At 56.4% G+C, this 16,349-nt stretch overlaps 1 protein-coding gene across 3 annotated transcripts; it reads right to left on the reverse strand.

Annotated features, from left to right (window-relative positions):
* Positions 1 to 6,443: 6,443 nt before the first annotated feature.
* CCDC124 (coiled-coil domain containing 124) lies at positions 6,444 to 15,596 on the reverse strand. 3 transcript variants are annotated; one of them, XM_044253929.1, is made up of 6 exons: positions 15,434 to 15,596; positions 15,131 to 15,230; positions 11,180 to 11,349; positions 7,605 to 7,794; positions 6,988 to 7,102; positions 6,444 to 6,894 (listed from the first exon to the last, which is right to left on the reverse strand). In XM_044253929.1, the coding sequence occupies exons 3-6, from the start codon at positions 11,336 to 11,338 to the stop codon at positions 6,687 to 6,689; spliced, it is 672 nt and encodes a 223-aa protein (XP_044109864.1). In that variant the 5' UTR covers positions 11,339 to 11,349; positions 15,131 to 15,230; positions 15,434 to 15,596; the 3' UTR covers positions 6,444 to 6,686. The 3 variants fall into 3 exon arrangements, with proteins under 3 accessions (XP_044109864.1, XP_044109866.1, XP_044109867.1); XM_044253931.1 differs by lacking the exon at positions 15,131 to 15,230; XM_044253932.1 differs by lacking the exon at positions 15,434 to 15,596 and having other exon boundaries at positions 15,131 to 15,343.
* Positions 15,597 to 16,349: the final 753 nt, after the last annotated feature.

A 16,349-nucleotide genomic window follows, 5' to 3' on the forward strand; every position in this document is an offset into this window, starting at 1 on the left:
ACTCACCGGCCGGAGACGGCCGCCGCCGCCGGAGCTCCAGCCGCCTGGCCCGAGCGCGAAGACAAGTGCACCGCCGGGCAAGGGCGTGTGAGCCGGGAGGGAGGGTGTGCGCGCGCCGCCGCAGAGCTGACCCCCCTCCCCGCCGACCTGGGCCCCGCCCCGCCTCCTGGGGAGGGGCGCCTACCCGGGGGAGCGAGAGAGGCGGACTGCGGCGGCCACCGGGCGACCCCCTCTCCACGACGCTTCCCCAGAAAGGGTGGGGAGGGAATCCCCCTCCCCACAGGGGTGTAACAGCCAATCCCAAAGAACGCTCAAAGAGCTGGGAGGACCCTCTGCCGCTCCTGGCCCACGACGTTCATGTTACAGACAGGGAAACTGAGACCCAGAGATGGGGAGCCCCTGGCCAGGACCCAGCCCCCCAGCATCATAGAAATGCGGCTGTCCGCCTCTCTGTGGGGGTCGCTCTCCGGCGTCCGGGGAAGGAATGAAGCCAGAGAGAGAAAGGAAAGCAATTAAGCCCCCAAGCTTGGGCGGGCTCTGGGGCCTGGGAGGTCCAGGGGGAATCCGGAGGCTTCAGGCAGCTGGTGACGTTGCTGGGGCTAGAAGGTCCCGCGGAGGGAGGGGTACCCGGGTGGCCACAAAACAAACCACAGAAAACTTCTCTAATGTCATTGTGGGGCTGTGACGTCCCCCCTCTCTCTGCACGATTCAGGGACCCTGCTGAACGTGAACAGCAGGGGCCTGGGCAGCGAGACTGTGAAGGTCACTCTGCCAAATTATAAGAATGCGGCTCCTGGGGTTTGGGTCACTAGGGGATGACGGAAGGGGCGCTGCGCAGGACTCAGCACCCCCCGCGACCTTGGTCCAGCTCAGGCCCATCTCTGAGCCGATTTCTTTCCTGCGACTGGACAGCATCCACTTCTGGGGTCCCTCCAGCTCTTAGAGGTCTTTGGGGCTGCCCGCTACATTTTGCTGTTCTCCTCCAGCTCCCCCACAGGAGGAGTGGTGCCCTCCGAGACCACCGAGTTCCCCCTCGCCGCCCCCTGCCCTCCGCAGCCCCACCCACCCAGTCTCTGAACCCCCACCCACCTTCTGCCTCGGCCTGGGTTGAGGGGGTTTCCTCTGGGAGCCAGAAGGCTTCCACGAGCCTCCATCCTTTTTTTGTTGTTGTTGTTGTTTCCCCCCCTCTTTTCTTCCATTCATTCTAAAAATAGCCCTCCCTCTCCAGCACTTCCCTTCCCCCCCACCCCCCCACGCCGCCGGGAGCGTCTCCTGAAAGGTAATGCCTTCCCCGGGTGGGGTCCCGGAGGCCGGGATTCCGCGGCGCGGGCGGGGCTGGAGGATGCGGCCCGCGGGGAACCGGGTGGGGGGCCATTGGGAGCGAATCCCCCTCCTTCTCATTGTGTGTGAGATGCTCTCCGAAGGAGCCGGCAGCGTGACCGTGACCGTGTGTGGAGGGAAAGAGAACAAAGGGGCGGGGGACCGCTAGGATATGCATTGTGGAGGCAGAGAAAGGGAGGGGTGGGGGAACCGGGAACCGGGAACCGCGGGTACTCAACTGGAGGAGGGGTCTCACCCAGAACCTCTGTGGGGATAACTCTCCACCCCTGGGTGGAGTCTGAAGTCACTACCTTGGTCGGACACAGGAAGGGAGAGTCAAGAACCAGCAGTAACAGGGTGGCTTCATGGAGGGAGGGCCAGTCCCCCTCCCTTGAACCCAGACAACTGCCCTGTGGCACCCCCAGAATGCCCCACCCAGTCCTGCTGCTGGTCTTGTCCACACTGTCTCCCGGGTCCTTTCTCCATGACGCAGCTACAGAATTCCGTCCTCAGCTATGTGACTGAATCATGTCCCTGTCCACATAACTAGCACCCTCCTCCTTGAACCTAGAGAAAGACCTATTCACGCCCTCCAAGTCCTGAGTGGTCTGGCTCCCATTCCCTTTTGACCCAAGACTAGGGCTATTTCCCTTGACCACCTACCTCACTCTGGCCATACTCAGCCTCTGTCTTAATGTGTCCAGCCTCAGGGCCTTTGCATCTGCTGTTCCTCTTGCCAGGATCACCCTTCCTTCACCCACTGTTGTCTTTCAGAGCCTGGTCTGAGGTCACCTCCTGCTCTAGCCACACCCCTCTAGTTTACCATCTTCAATTCCTGGTGTGCTCTGTTACTTCCTCACCTTCTGCCTCCCCCAGGGAATGTACTCCCCACCCCTCCTCAGGCCTGACTGATGAGAGGAAGGGCCAACTCTGACCCAGCACCACTCCCAGTTAGGAGCTACCCAGCTCCAAACACTGCCCCGCTAACCACCCTGGAAAGCCCCTAGGACATGGCACAAAAGATCCAGCCCCTGCTTCTGCAGGGGCGTCAACTTCCAGTGAAATTAAAAACACAGACACCCAGATGTTGCCTCCCCCCCACCCCGGGGATGGCTTAGCCTGTTTCCAGAGTAACATGCCATGAGAAAAATGGCCCGCAGGGATCGAGTTCTGGGCCTGTTGAGCAGAAGCCAGTATGGAGGAGTGTCTGTTCAAATGGCAAATAGATGGCAAATCCGTATGAAGAACAAAGATGAGAACTGCTGGGAGGGGGAGGCACTGGGGGCAGCCCTGGGCATGGGCTCTGGGGAGGGAGTAACCTTTCCTTTGTTATATTAGCTTTTTCATCATGTTTTATTATACTTTTTGAAATGAAAGGGGAGGATGAAAGGAAAATCGCTTTGTTGGAGGGTAGAAAGCTCCGAGAGGGTATATGCCCCCATGCGACAGAAAACACAGCTGTCTGTGTTGAGAAATCAAATACCCACCCCCCAATACTTGCCTCCATAAATTTACCCTGAAATGTTTGAACACCTACTATAAATTTAAATGCCCAGAGATGGAGTTAGGAGGGGGTGGGGATTCCTGGTTCCTGAGAGTAGAGCCACGGGGTTCTGGGAAAAGGTGAAGCTGGGATGAGCAAGAACATGTGGCCTCAGCAGGGCCAGGCCCACAGCCAAGGGTTTAAGGGACTTGTGGGGGTTGAGAGAGAGAGAGAGAGAAAGCCCCTGAAGACGGGTGACTGCCTTTTCTTTGCACATTTCACTGCCAGGCCAGGACCTGACCTCAGGCTGGTGTTCAATGCCAGAAGGGTAGGAGATGGCTGGGGAAGTGGGGGGACCCAGCATGCAGAGATATGGGGAGCCAGGGAGGGAAGAAACAAAGGCATCCTCCAAGAGCTTTCAGAAAGCCTCAAAGGACAGGCAGGGGAGTGGGGCAGAAAGGGGGTGCCCAATCAATATTAGGTCTGCCAAATAAAATACAGGGCACGGAATGGGACATACTTATAAAAATTATTCGTTGTTAAAAAAAAAACTATTTGTTGTTTACCTGAAAGTCAAGTTTAACTGGGAAACCTGTAGTTTTCTTTTCTAAATCTGGAAACCCTAGGCTCAGATCTTCTGCCCAAGCGAAACTGGGGTCTGCTAGAGGGGTGCGCAGGAGTGGCCCTACTGGCGTCCGTTCTCTCCCCTCCCATCTCCTCCAGACGCCCCACGTGCTCCCTTCTTAGGCTTTTCTTTGTCCCCCTCACGTTGTCCACGTCCCTTAACTGCTTAAGTTTCCCCCCCTCCCCTCCTCTCTTCCTTTGTTGTCCCCCGCCTCCCACACACTCCCACATTACCCCATCCGCCCACTCCTCCTCCTCAGACACTCCTCTCCCCATCTTCCACAGCCCTTCGCCTATTCCCCACCTTCTCTGGTACCCACCCCTCCTCCACGTCCCTTCACCAACCTCCCCTCCTCCAAAGCCCCTCTCTCCGCGGTAACCTCCTCCCCAGACACCCATCCTCTCCTCTGCGAACCGCCTCCCCTCCCCACCGCAGGTCCCCGGGGCGCACGAGGGGGAACCCCGGCCACAGGCACCGAGCTCCACGCAGGCGCAGAGTCGCCCGGCTTCCCTGAGGCCGCCGCTCCCCCTCGCTGCGGCCCGCGCGCCCCGTTGCCAAGGCGACGGCGAGGGCCGGAGCGGGAACCACCGGAAGACCCCGCTCGCTCTCCCTCCCGCGCCACCTCCTCAGCAAACCCCACTCTGGTTTGAGCCGGTTTCCCCACCCCGCCCCCAGTGCGCACTGCGGCGTGTGAGGATTCCCTTGCCCACAGGGCGGGGGTCGGGCAGCGATCGACGCATGCGCCCCCGGCGAGGCTTTCCCTCCCCGCCACGCGCTCGACGGGAAAGCCCTAGCGCGTGAAGCGAGCACCCCCGCGCAGGCGCAGTGTGCGCCCGGCGTCCCCACGGCCCCGCCTGGTCGTGCAGGCAACGCGCGCGGGGAGGGCTGGGAGAGCACGGAACTCCCGTCTCACGCCCCCTCCCGCGCACTGCAGCGGAGCCGGGGATTCCCTGCTGCCCGTGCGCAAGCGCGGGCCTGGGATTCCGCGGGGGCGGGGCCGGAGAAAGAAGGGGCTTTTCCGTGAAAGGGAACAAAGGTTCTTACCGTAGTGCTTTTGTCAGAGGACCGAAGGCGGTTCTCTCCGCTCCTGTCCTGAGATTTACCTCCTCTCTGGTCCACTGGCCGTCCCTCTGCAGTTCCCCAGGTGAGCTTGCCACATGCAGCTCTGATACCCTTCCTACATTGCTCACACACGCGCCGTGGCTCCCCTTCGCCCTGAGGTGAATTCCCATCCCTCAGCCTGGCTGGCCGGGCCGGGGCCCTGCACGCCCAGCTGACACCTTCCTTCCGGTTAATCACTGTTAGTCTGGAGTCCTCCCTAATTCCCCGCCACAAAGACCTCAACGGGGCCATGCAGGCTGGAGGCTCCTTTGCCAAGCCTTCCTTCATGAAATGCCTTTCCCAGGCACCGTCTCATTGATTCTCCAGATAGACTAGGGTTAAGTACTGTTTTAGTTCCATTTTATATAAGAGGAAACTGAGACTTAGACCCATTAAGGCCCTGGCCTAAGACCCCAGAAGTAGAAGGAAGAAGCCTCTATCTGTGGGGAAACTTCTGGACTCAACCCCCAATCCAGATCCCCCTGCCGCCCCTGATGGCTCCCTCGCAGCCCTGGGTGCTTTCTTGGGTATGTGACACAGGCAGGTGATTTAGTTTTCCCATCTGTAATGGGGATAAATCGCTCATGGGGCTGTCCCCAGGGTTCAGTGAAACATTACCATGTGCTAAGCCAGGGCTCAGCATCCAGGGGATGGTTCCCACAGCTGGTCTAATCCCCATTAAGTGGTCACCTTCCCCCCTCTTGAACCACCCCCCCCAACCATGTTTCTTGGTGGCCTTCTGCCTCACTTCCCTAATCCCCACAGGGTCTTCTAGGTTACTTCCTGGATTCCTCACATGCCTTGTGGTCATTCTTAGAGTTGGCTCCAGGATCTCCACACTAAACCAGTGCTCCATATATGTTGGTTAGTTTTATGCCAGCTACCATCGTTTCAGGCACCTTCCATTCTGCATTTTAGCTGAACCCAATTATTAATGGCACCCCTTCCTTGAATAGGAGAGTTGTGACATCTAGGCCTTTGTACAGGTGGTTCCTTCAGCCCTTTCTGTTCCTGTATGTGTAGAGAATTGCTGCGCATCCTTCAGGGCCCTCCCTCCATGAAACTGTCATGGCCCCCTCTGGCCCAGCCCTGACACCACACAACTCGGGGGGAATGGGGACCAGAGGCCACATGGAAAGCCCTGTGGGTGCAGGGAGGGTATTGCTTGGGTGGGAGCCATAGCAGTGACCTGGTAAATACTTAGACCCTCCCTAACATGTGTGGGCCCATCTGGTTGCTACCCTCCCTTTCTTCGAACTCTCCAAGGCCAACTGAGTTCTAGGAACCCAGAACCAGGTGCAGATTTCACCCAGCCCTTCCCAAAACATGTGGCCTCTGATGGGACACTTACTCCTACCCAGAACCACCTGCGTGCTCCAGCTTCCAGGCTCTTGCCTGCCTATACGATGGAATCTGACTCCTCTCCCACTCAGGCCTGCTCTGAAGAAATCCTCCACTGGGAAGCTGGCCCAGGACTTGACCCAGATGCCTCCCACATCGGACTAACACCACAGCAACCAGCATTTCCTGAACCCCAAGCACAGTATGTGACCTGACTGCTGACTTTGAACCAGAATCTCAGGATGCTAACTACATCATCTCTAGGTTGCCTCTGGTCCTGCCCTGAAGTGCTCTGTGACCAGAGCCAGCATTTCAACCTCTCTGAGCAGTCCTCCTGCAGCAGCCCAGCCATGGCTTCTGGGGGTGGTGGTACAGGTCCCTTCATGGACAAGTGGCCCAGCCAGGTGGGAATGCATAAGAGCCAGGCCCAGGTGACAGTGGGCTTGCTGCGACAGGAGGGCATTTGGGAGCCCTGATCTTCTCTGGCTGTGACCCCCTGCATTCCCTGGCATTCATTCCAACCCTCCTCTCCCCACCACCAACCTGCCGCCCACAGAGACTCCTAGAGCGCACTCTGCCTCACCGACTGCCTTTATTGGGCATCATTCCCAGGGCTCTGCGGGTGCAGGAAGGGGGTGGCAGGCATCACTCGAAACGGGGACTCTCCAGTGGGAGGCATGACCTATGATGCCACGTAGCCCCCAGGACACGCGCCTCAGCCCCGGACCTCTCTGTAACCCACGCAGCTGACCCAGCAGAAGGGCGTGTGACTTCACGACCCTGACCGCCTGTGGGGCGGCTCCCCCAGTTTTGGGCTCACTTGGGGGCATTGAAGGTTACGGCCCGCTGGTTCATGGGGTTGTCTGGCGACCGCAGCCACTCCTTCTTGAGCAGCTGCTTCAGCTGTGACAGCCGCATGTTGGGGTTTTCTTGCTTGAGCCGCGGCAGCTGTGCCTCCTCGAAGGCAGTGAAGGCCGCCCGCATGCGGCGCTCTGGGTGCCGGTCCGCAGCCTCTTCTGCCAAGCTAGGAGTGGACAAGGGCGTTAAGGGGCGGGTCTATGGCGGCGGCCCCGCCTCGAAGCGTAGCCCCGCCCCGTGCCCAAGCCCCGCCCATTACCTGAGCACGGCAATGGCATCCTCAATGGTGCGTGCTTCCACGCTGCCCTCCTCCAGCACACGGCGGTTCACATTCTCCTCCAGCGGCACCTCCAAGTGGCTCTTGGCTTTCTCGACTGAAGGTGGGAGGCAGCCAAGTGACAAGAGACATACACAGAGACAGAGAGAGATAAGCAGGGATGCAAGATTCCAGAGAGATGACAGAGACACAGTGGGGGAAGAGAGGGGAGAGAAGAGGCTGGCCGGCAAAGAAGGATGGGGGAGCCCTCTGGCCCTCCCTGGCCCCTGCCTAGGGCACGCTGTCCTCTTACCTAGCCTGCAGCTGGGCACACAAGAGGTGCCCAACTCACAGCTGGTGTCTTCTCAGCCTCAAGGCACCTCATTAATGCCCTGAGGACCCCCTGAGGCACAAGCCGGGTCAGGTGCAGAGCAAGCAAATGCAGCCTGTGTGTGCCCATGCTCCCCATGCTCAAAGCCAGACCCGCCAGGCCGCTGCCCACCCATGCTTCACCACAGCCCAGGCAGCTTCTCTGGGGCTGAGGAAGGGGCGCTAAACTCAGCCAGGGGCAGCCCCACAGCCTGTCCTTTACTGGGTAAAAAGGCAGCTCTAGAGCCCACCTGGGTCTGGGGCTTCTTTGTGCTGGTGGTCTCGGCGGAGTGTCTCCTCGATCTGGGCCCGGGTGACCTTGCTGGGCGCAGACGCACGGGGGGCCTTGCCGCCCTTGAGCTTAGAGTCCTCCTCCTCCAGCAGGCGCTGCGTCTCCTTCTTGCGCTCAAGCTGCTCCAGGCGCCGCTTCTCCTTCTCCTCCTGGGGGGGAAGGGGTGATCAGGAGTCGACCCCCCCCATTGGCACAGGTGGACCGAGGCCCTGCTATGTGCTAAACCCTGTGCTACAGGACTACCTGAGGGCTCCCAGCCTATGTGACTATGGGAACAACAGGGAACCGTGGCCACGGCAGGTGGGTGGGTGGTTCTTGAAGGAAAAGTGACACCTGGGCTGGAGGAGAAGCCAGCCAGGAGCTAGCTGGAGGACAGGAGCGTCCTTAGCTGTGGGAATGCAGGTGCAAAGGCTGTGAAGCAGGAACCTCCTAGAGGTTGGTGTGGCTGGAGCAGGGAGGGGAAATGTGGAAAGGGGGGGGCGACAGGAGCCAGGGAGGGTCTGAACACACTTGTTGGCTAGAGCAGGGATCGTGCCCCAGCCCAGTGCCCTAGGACAGTGTCCCCAGCCCAGTGTCACAAGGGTCTGGTCCCACCTTTGCTCCTCAGAGAGACCTTGATGCCATCTGGCCTACAGGACTTGCCCTTGGCCGCTGCCCCTCGACTACTCTAGGAGGAAGAGCCATGTTCTGGTTCATTTATAATGCAGGGCAGCCATAGGCTTGGAATGTTCTGCCACCTCCCACTTGCACCCCCACAGGGCCCTGCAGCCCAGGTACCCACTTGCCTATCCTCTGTCTCCAACTCTGCCACCTGATTTCCATGCCTTGAGGATGGTCCCCACTCCTTCAGTGCCCTCTGTGACACTCCTATAGTGGGACTAAGTGTCCCAGAAGATGACTCCATATGCCTGAGGATACCCCCTGGGCCTCTGACCTCTACCCTGCCTATCCAGTAGGAAAGTGGGGGAGAGGTTAAAGGTTAGGGGCTCCCTTGGGGGTGCCTGGGTGGTTTGGTCAATTAAGCATCTGTCTTTGGCTTGGGTCATGATCCCAGGGTCCTAGGTTCAAGCCCCACATCAGGCTCCCTGCGGGAGCCTGCTTCTCCCTCTGCCCGCTGCTCCCCCTCCTTGTGCTCTCTCTTGAATAAAGAAATAAAATCTTTTAAAAAAAGGCGGGAGGCTCCCCCACCTGTGTCCAGGCCTCTCAGGACAGGCCAGTGTGCTTTGATCCTCAGTTTAACCATCAATCAGAGATAATGTCCTCCCAAGGCCCCTGACCCCCTCATGGTACTCATACAGCCTGTGTTCATTCAGTCCTGCCTTGACCTTGGCACTGGCTGCTCTCTCCTCCCAGCGCACCAATGTAGCCTCCTTCCCTGCTTCCTCTGGCTCCTCCCGAGTTCCTGGCTCCCTGTTGGGCCCTTCCACTCTGTGGCTTTTTCCTGTGTCCCACAGGTTCCTGTTTCTCATCTTCTAGGTGGTTTGTCCTGGAGGCAGTCCCTGGCCCGGGTTTTGAAGAGCTGCCTTCTGACCCGGGGCCCAGTACCCAGTAGGTGCTTAGTAAAAGTATGCTGAATGAATGCATGAATTCCCAAAGGCTCCAATAACTCAGGAAAGACATGCGGCTTGTCACCATCAGTCTCTAGGGACATGGGACTGAGGAGGGAATCAGAGCATTTATACTCTGACATTCAGCAAAATTTTTTTAAAAAGTCACTTGCCGTTTTTAAAAAAGAGCAATTAGCAGTTGGCAGTATCTGGTGATGGGAGATGTAAGTCTGCTTCGCAAAATATTCCAGAGCTGTAAGGAACGAGTCTATGAATAATTGACATGAAGCCCAGACAGTCAGGTGCTCATCGCCCAGTTGCTTAATATGGAACAAGTGGAGATGAAACACTGACTTCCAGGACGGGCGATGAATTATAGCCCCGTCCATGGCTGATGACTGAGGACCAGGAGAAACAAGGCTGTGGGACCCTATTTAGCTCAGGACATGGGCTTCGGGGTAGAATATCCGGCAAAAAAGGTCTTTGGTGTCATGTGAGGGGAGGAGGTGTTACTTTTTAGTGCTTTGGAGTGAGCATGGATTTGCTTTTCTCTTTTAAAGATTTTATTTTTTCCTTTTTGTTTGCTGCTGTTGTTTAAGTATGTTCAATGTGGGGCTTGAACTCGAGATCCTGAGATCAAGACCTGAACTGAGATAGAGAATCAGAGGCTTTAGGGGCACCTGGGTGGCTCAGTCAGTTGAGCATCTGCCTTCAACTCAGGTCATGATCCCAGGATCCTGGGATCGAGGCCCACATCGGGCTCTCTGCTCAGTGGAGATCCTGCTTCTCCCTCTCCTGCTCCCCCTGCTTGTGCTCTCTCTGTCAAATAAATAAATTTTACTTGTTTTATATAAATTTTATTTTTTTTTTCAGTTTGAGAGAGAGAGATCGTGGTTACTCGAGCAGGGGGAGGGGCAGAGGGAGAAACAGACTCCCCGCTGAGCAGTGAGCCTGACCTCTCTGGCTTTTCTCTCTGCATAACGCCTTTTTGGCAGACAATGCTTTTTGTCTTTTGGGTCTTCAACTTTCCTATATTGTCAAAATACTGATAGTAAAAAAGAAAATTTAAAGACCTCCATGGACCCAGTGCAGCACAGGGCCTGGGGAGGGAACCAGTGACCAATGTCCAACTAAAAACAAGGCAGGATCCAGTTTCGCACAGGAATGTGATAGGGAAAATTCACAAAAGTGCCCAGGTGCACCATGAATTGGGCAAGCAGGGATGGCATGTCACCCCCGCTATTTTCTACCACTGTTACCAATCTGGACAAGAACCTCTGACCAGCTCAGGGGACCAGGCGGCATAGCTATAAATGGGTCTCTGGTGCCACCTACTGGACCCAGCAAATCAGTAACAGCCCTGATCGACAACCCAGACACCAATCACCCATCAGAGGGCAGACACCCATTAGAGGGCAGACAGCCACGCCCGCACTCTTCTGTGTTTTTACACACACCTGGAAGAGCCGGCGAGCCCTGGGGCTAGGAGGGTGGATCCAAGGGACCTATTACAGCAGTTCTTGGCACAGCTGACATGGGGCTGGCTCATCATTTACTATGGGGCTGTCCAGTATCATGAAGTGTGCTGGGCAGCATGCCTGGCCCCCACCCACCAGATGCCAGTAGCACCTTCCACCCACTGGTTGTGACAGTCCAAAATGTCTCCAGATGTGCCAAGTGTCCGCTGAGTGCAGAATCACTCCACGGTGAGAAGGCCAATCTAGCCCAACCCTGACATGACATGAAGGACAAAGTAAGCCCACACAGGGTGGTGGATGCCTTCCCATTCCCTAAACATGCCAAGTCCTAGCCACCCCAGGGCCTTTGCACGAGCCTCTGTCTCCACCTCCCACCTTGCCCTTGCTCCATGTCCAGTGTCTCCTCACCCTTTAAGCCAAAGCTCCAGGGGCCTCCAGCCACCTTCTACCACGTTTCCATGTTGACTGCCCACTTTAGCCTCAGGTGCAGGAGCCTGGGAGCCACCCACCTTGCGCTGTTCCTTCCTCATGACGTGTTTGTCCTCATCCTTCCAGTAGGCATCCTCCAGCTCCTTCTGCTTCCTGGCATCAGCTGCTGCCTTGGCCTCAGCCCTCCGTGCCCGGGCCGCTGCCGACTTGGTGTTCTCACCCTGGAACTTCTTGGGCATCCCTCAGCAGGCTGCAGGAGGAGGGAAGGGAACAGTGAGTAGGGGGCATCCACCCTGGTATCCCCAGACTAACACCTGCAGTCAGGATCCCCTTGGAGCCTTGATGGCCTTGTCTATAGAACGAGGGCTTCAGAATTCATGATCTCCTTTTTAAAAAAATGTATCAAGGGGTGCCTGGATGGCTCAGTCGGTTAAGCGACAGCCTTCAGCACAGATCATGATCCCGCAGTCCGGGGATAGAGTCCCATATCTGGCTCCCCGCTCTGCAGGGAGTCAGCTTCTCCCTCTGCCCCTCCCCCACTTGTTCTCGCAATCTCTCTCAAATAAATAAATAAAATCTTTAAAAAAACTTATTGAGGTAAAATGCACACAACAAAACCATGAACTCTATTAAAGTGCACAATTTGGTGGCATTTAGAACATTCACAATGTACAACCATCACCTCTATCTAGTTCCAGAATATTTCTATCCCCCCAAAAAGGAAACCCCACATCCACAAGCGGTCACTCTCCCTTCCCCTTTCTGTCTCTAAGAATTTGCCTCTTTGGGACATTTCATATACATGGAATCATACACTCTTTCACTCAGTGTGATTTTGGAAGGTTCATCTGTTTTTTAGCATGGGAGAGTTTCATTCCTTTTGAAGGCTGAGTAATATTCCACGTATAAACAGACCACGTTTTGTTTATCCATCCAGCACTGATGAACATCTGGGTTGTTTCCATTTTTTGGCTTTTAGAGTCATGATTCTGGGGCCCCCTGGGGGCCAGTCTGTGTGTGGCACCTCCGATGTTACCACTTATAAGGCTTTAGTCCCCAGAGCCCTGCGGCCAAGTCCTCCTCACCCAAGTAAGCAGTTGCTGTGAGCAGCTCCCAATGACCCAGCCTAGGCTTGCACAGCTGGCAACATGTGATGACTGGAAAGCTGCTGTCCAGCAGGCCCCTGGTCTGTGTGAGTCCTACGCTGGGTGCTGGGGAAGTGATGCACACAAATGGCAGACACCAACCCTTCGTAAGGACCAACTCCACAGAATGCCTCCAAAGCCTTAAATCTGGGAACTGCCCTTTTTCCCATTCAGAGGTGGGGGAGTCAAGGTACCTCGCCAGGTTGCCTAGCACTTAGTCTAGGGTCTCACCTCCAAAGCCTGCCTTCCAGGTGAGGAAGGGAAGGCTGTGCAGCCCAGGTATGTGCTTTCAGCTCTCTGGGCCTCAGTTTTCCTCATCTGGGAAATGGGCTGATGTCCCTGGTTGGTTGTCCCCTGAACATCTCCAGCTCCGTTCCCTTAGGGAAACAGGCTCAGCATCCAAGAAGGAAGGAGAAAGAATGGGGGGGGCCTCTCTGACTCAGGACCACCAGGCCACCCCATTCTAGTTTCCTAGCTGTGTGACTTGTGGGCCAGAGGGCTCCCACCTCACAGCCCCACTGGAAAATCTTAACATCAGCTCCCATTTGCACAGTTGTGCACATTGGGCTCAGGGCTTTCTACACAGTGTCTGAGTGAATTCTCCCAGTGCTGGTGTGTGGCAGCAGGGCTGAGACCTAAAGGAGGCAGCCCTGTGAGGATGAAGAGCTGGGACGTCTGGGCAGAGGGCAGAGGATATGCAAAGACCTTGTGGCAGACCCTCAGTCCCAACTCTGTGATCCTAACCACTCCCCCATCCCAGGGTCCCAGCTTCTGAGACCACTGGGGCCCCCCACTTCACATCAAGGGGTGACCCCTTGGCCAGGTGGCCCATGCTGAGACTGAGGAGAGAGCCCCATGGGGCAGAGCAGGGCAAAGTCGGGGACATCAGGGGACCCAGAAGACTCAGGGTTGAATCCTGGCTCTGCAATCACAGCCGAAGTGCTCCCTGAGCTGAGACACGGGATTCCAGTCCCTCCCCGGACAGGATGCATGAGCTGCCACGGGGGTCCACTAGCCTGATCTCGCACTTCCCTCAGCTGCTCCTTGGCCCCTAAATCAAGCATTTATTACTGAATGTCTACAGTATAGCTGACAGAACACCCCCACCCTGGATTCCCCAGGGGAGTGCCAAGAACTGGGAGTCACTGTCTAAGTTACAGATTTTGGAGACTCCCCACCCTACTCTCCCTCCACCTTCCACTCACTCTGAGTGGCAGCCACACCAGCCTCCCTGCCATTTTTCAAACACCCCAAGCAGGTTCTCGCTTAAGGGCCTTTGCACTTCCTCTGCCTGCCACCTGGCTGCTCCTCACTCCTCTTTTTACCCAGGTTTTAACTCCTATTTAAATTTCAGAGCCTAGCTCAGGTGCTGCTGCCTCCAGGAAGCCCTCCCTGAGACACCCTCTCTTAGACCACAAACTTCTGAGGCACTTGTTTGAATTGCTGTTTTATGTTCATTTATGTGATTATTTGACAAATGGCCATCTTTCTCAGCAGGCTGGGAGCTCTGTGAGGGCAAGGACTACCGTGGTCACTACTACATCCCCAGTGCCCTGTACAGCAGGAGCTCAATGAATGTTCTGAGCAAATGAACGAATAAGCGTCTACTTCCAGAGCTCCCTCAGTATTTACTTCACATCTGGGTTGTGTCCAAGCTCAGCTTCTCCCTGTTCTTCCCACTCACCTCCCTCTCCAGCCTCTGAGCCTTTGCTCCTGCTGTTCCCTCGCCTGATACACCCTGCCCCATTCCCTCCTCCTATGAAAATCCCGCCCACTCACAGGGATTCGGCCCAGTGTTCTCTCCTCCCACGGCCCACTGCTTAAGACCCTCAACTTCATCCCAAAGCCTGACAGGACAATTTTGATCCTCTCTTCAGGCTGGGACGAGATGTTGATGTTCCCTCAATATTAATATGTTGAAGCCCTAACCCTCAGTGCGACTGTCTTTGGAGACAGGGCCAATGAGGAGGTAACAGAAGTGAAGTAATGGGGCTGGTGTTCCTCAAAGAGCAAAAGACACCAGAGCTTGCTCTCTTCCAAGTCAGGAAGACTGCCTGCACCAGGAACCAAACTGGCTGGCACTCTGATCTTAGACTTCCTAGCCTCCAGAGCCATGAGCAAATAAACTTCTGTTGTTTAAGTCACCCACTCTGTGTTTTTTTTTTTTTTTTTTTTTTAATAGCAGCCTGAGCTGACTAATACAGACAGGTTTTCTCCTCTGGTGGTAAATACTTGCTCACACACACTTTTGTCACTCAGTAAACATGCACTGAGCACCTAGTATGTGTGGGACGCTGGGGGAAAGAGGCAGGACCGATGTGACTGCCAGCCTGGCTGGGAGATAAACGAAAAGGGTGACAGTTTGCCAAGAGAACTGTGATGGGGACTTGCCGCGCTAGGGAAGCCCAGAGGGGGGTTCTGACCCAGCCTCGGGGCTAAGGGGTGTCAAAGGGCTTTCTGAAGGAGGTATCTAAGAAAAGGCCTAAAAGTGTGAGGAGCTCGGAGCCCCCAGAAGTGTGGGGGAGGCAGGCTGGGAGGAGGGGATCTGTACTCCACGGTGTTGAGAAGATGCGGAATGCGTTTGAACCCTGAAGCGCAGATCCGCGCTAAGAGCCCTGGGGTTGGTTCAGGAGGTGATATGGAGGGGTGAGATATGTAGGGAACTTTGGCAGGGATCCGGGGAGTGCCGTTGGATGGTCAGGGGGATGCATTTAGGAGGGAATCAAGTCCCAAGTTGATTGGATGTCAAAGTAAAAGAGAGAATAGAAGATGGAAGTTCAACAGTCTCTTCCCAGAAGCCCTTCTGCCAACCCCTTCTGAGCTCTCCCTGCCCCTCGTCCCTATCCCCGGCCCTGACCCCACTGCAAGAGTCTGGAGCGTCCGTACCCAGCTCTGTTACCCCAAAGCCTGGAAAGTGCTCAGAGGCAGGTCCGGAGCTGGCTCGCCGCGAACAGGACGCAATTCCTCCGGGTCTCAGTCGCCCGCTCTGGAAAATGGGTACAGCCACCCGCGAGAGCCCTCTAGACTGGGCACCGAAAGTGCCCCGGTCTCTGAGCACCCCGCCTCCAGCCCTCCGGGGTGGGGGGTGCTCTCAGGCCTGGCCGCCCCGCCGCCGCCCGCGCCCCCCCTCCCCGCGTTGCACCCCGCCCCCCCGGACCCCGGCTCCGCCCGCGCCTCGGCCGCTCCTACCTCCTTCCCCCAGCGCCGGCCCGGTCGCGAATCCGTGACGCCACCGCGGGGCTTGCGCGCCGAACTCCCGGAGGCGCGAGCTGATTACGTCCCGGCGCCTGTCGCCCTCTTGGTAAGGGAAATCCTGCTCTGGCCTCCAATCTAAGCCGAGGTTATCAGCCATTCCTTGGAGAATGAGGATATTTTGGAGAAGAGGATATTTTATAAGTCCCCATCCCTTTCTCTCGCTTCAGATATTGGCGAACTATGAGGAGAGGGTAAAAACTACAGTAGAGAATATCGCCCTTACCAAGATGGCCATTGCCCCGATGAAATATGGCCGCTTCCACTTCACACGTGGTCTGGCGGCGTCACGCGGGAGCTGCCCGGCCACCAGGGTGCGCCAGAGCCCGCGGTCCACACGTGGTCCCTAGACCAGCCAAGCTGAGAGGAATCCTCCTCAGTCTTGACTGTCGCTTTGCTCTTTGAAGGCGCTCTTCTAGTGCCCACTCTCTGCTTCTCACCTGCGAAGCTGGGGAGGGCGGGGACAGGAGAAAAGGGCAGAGAAATTAACACACTTCACCCGGTTCAGGTGGGGAAACGGGCAAAGGGAGACCGGCAACTGAGTATAGCGAAAATGTAACCAACCGCAAGCAGCTCAGAGTCCTAGCCAGTCCCTCCTGAGTTGCTGCACTCACCCACTCCCTAAAAACACATCTGGCTTATTTTATTCAACAATTAGCTTGGGGTGGTGGTGGTGGGGCGGGCAAATTGTCAGAGGCACCTATTCTTCAGTTTCTAAGTTTACTGAGTAGGCTTAGTGTCCTCATCTGTAAAAATGTTAGTACAGATGTGGGAAACAGAGGCAGAAGAAAAATTATTAAATTTCCTTACCCACTGACAAGCCCTTAAAACACTCAGAGTGACTCTCCTCTAG

This window comes from Neovison vison, chromosome 6, assembly GCF_020171115.1.
Source record: "Neovison vison isolate M4711 chromosome 6, ASM_NN_V1, whole genome shotgun sequence".
NCBI classification, from domain to species: Eukaryota; Metazoa; Chordata; class Mammalia; order Carnivora; family Mustelidae; genus Neogale; species Neogale vison.

Coding starts and splice junctions, on each gene's coding strand:
- CCDC124 (XM_044253931.1), bottom strand. CDS start 11,338: ATGCCCAAGAAGTTCCAGGGTGAGAACACCAAGTCGGCAGCGGCCCGG. Junction 7,795..11,179: donor TGAGGAAGGAACAGCGCAAG/GTGGGTGGCTCC, acceptor CTTCCCCCCCAG/GAGGAGAAGGAGAAGCGGCG. Junction 6,895..6,987: donor GATGCCATTGCCGTGCTCAG/GTAATGGGCGGG, acceptor GTCCACTCCTAG/CTTGGCAGAAGAGGCTGCGG.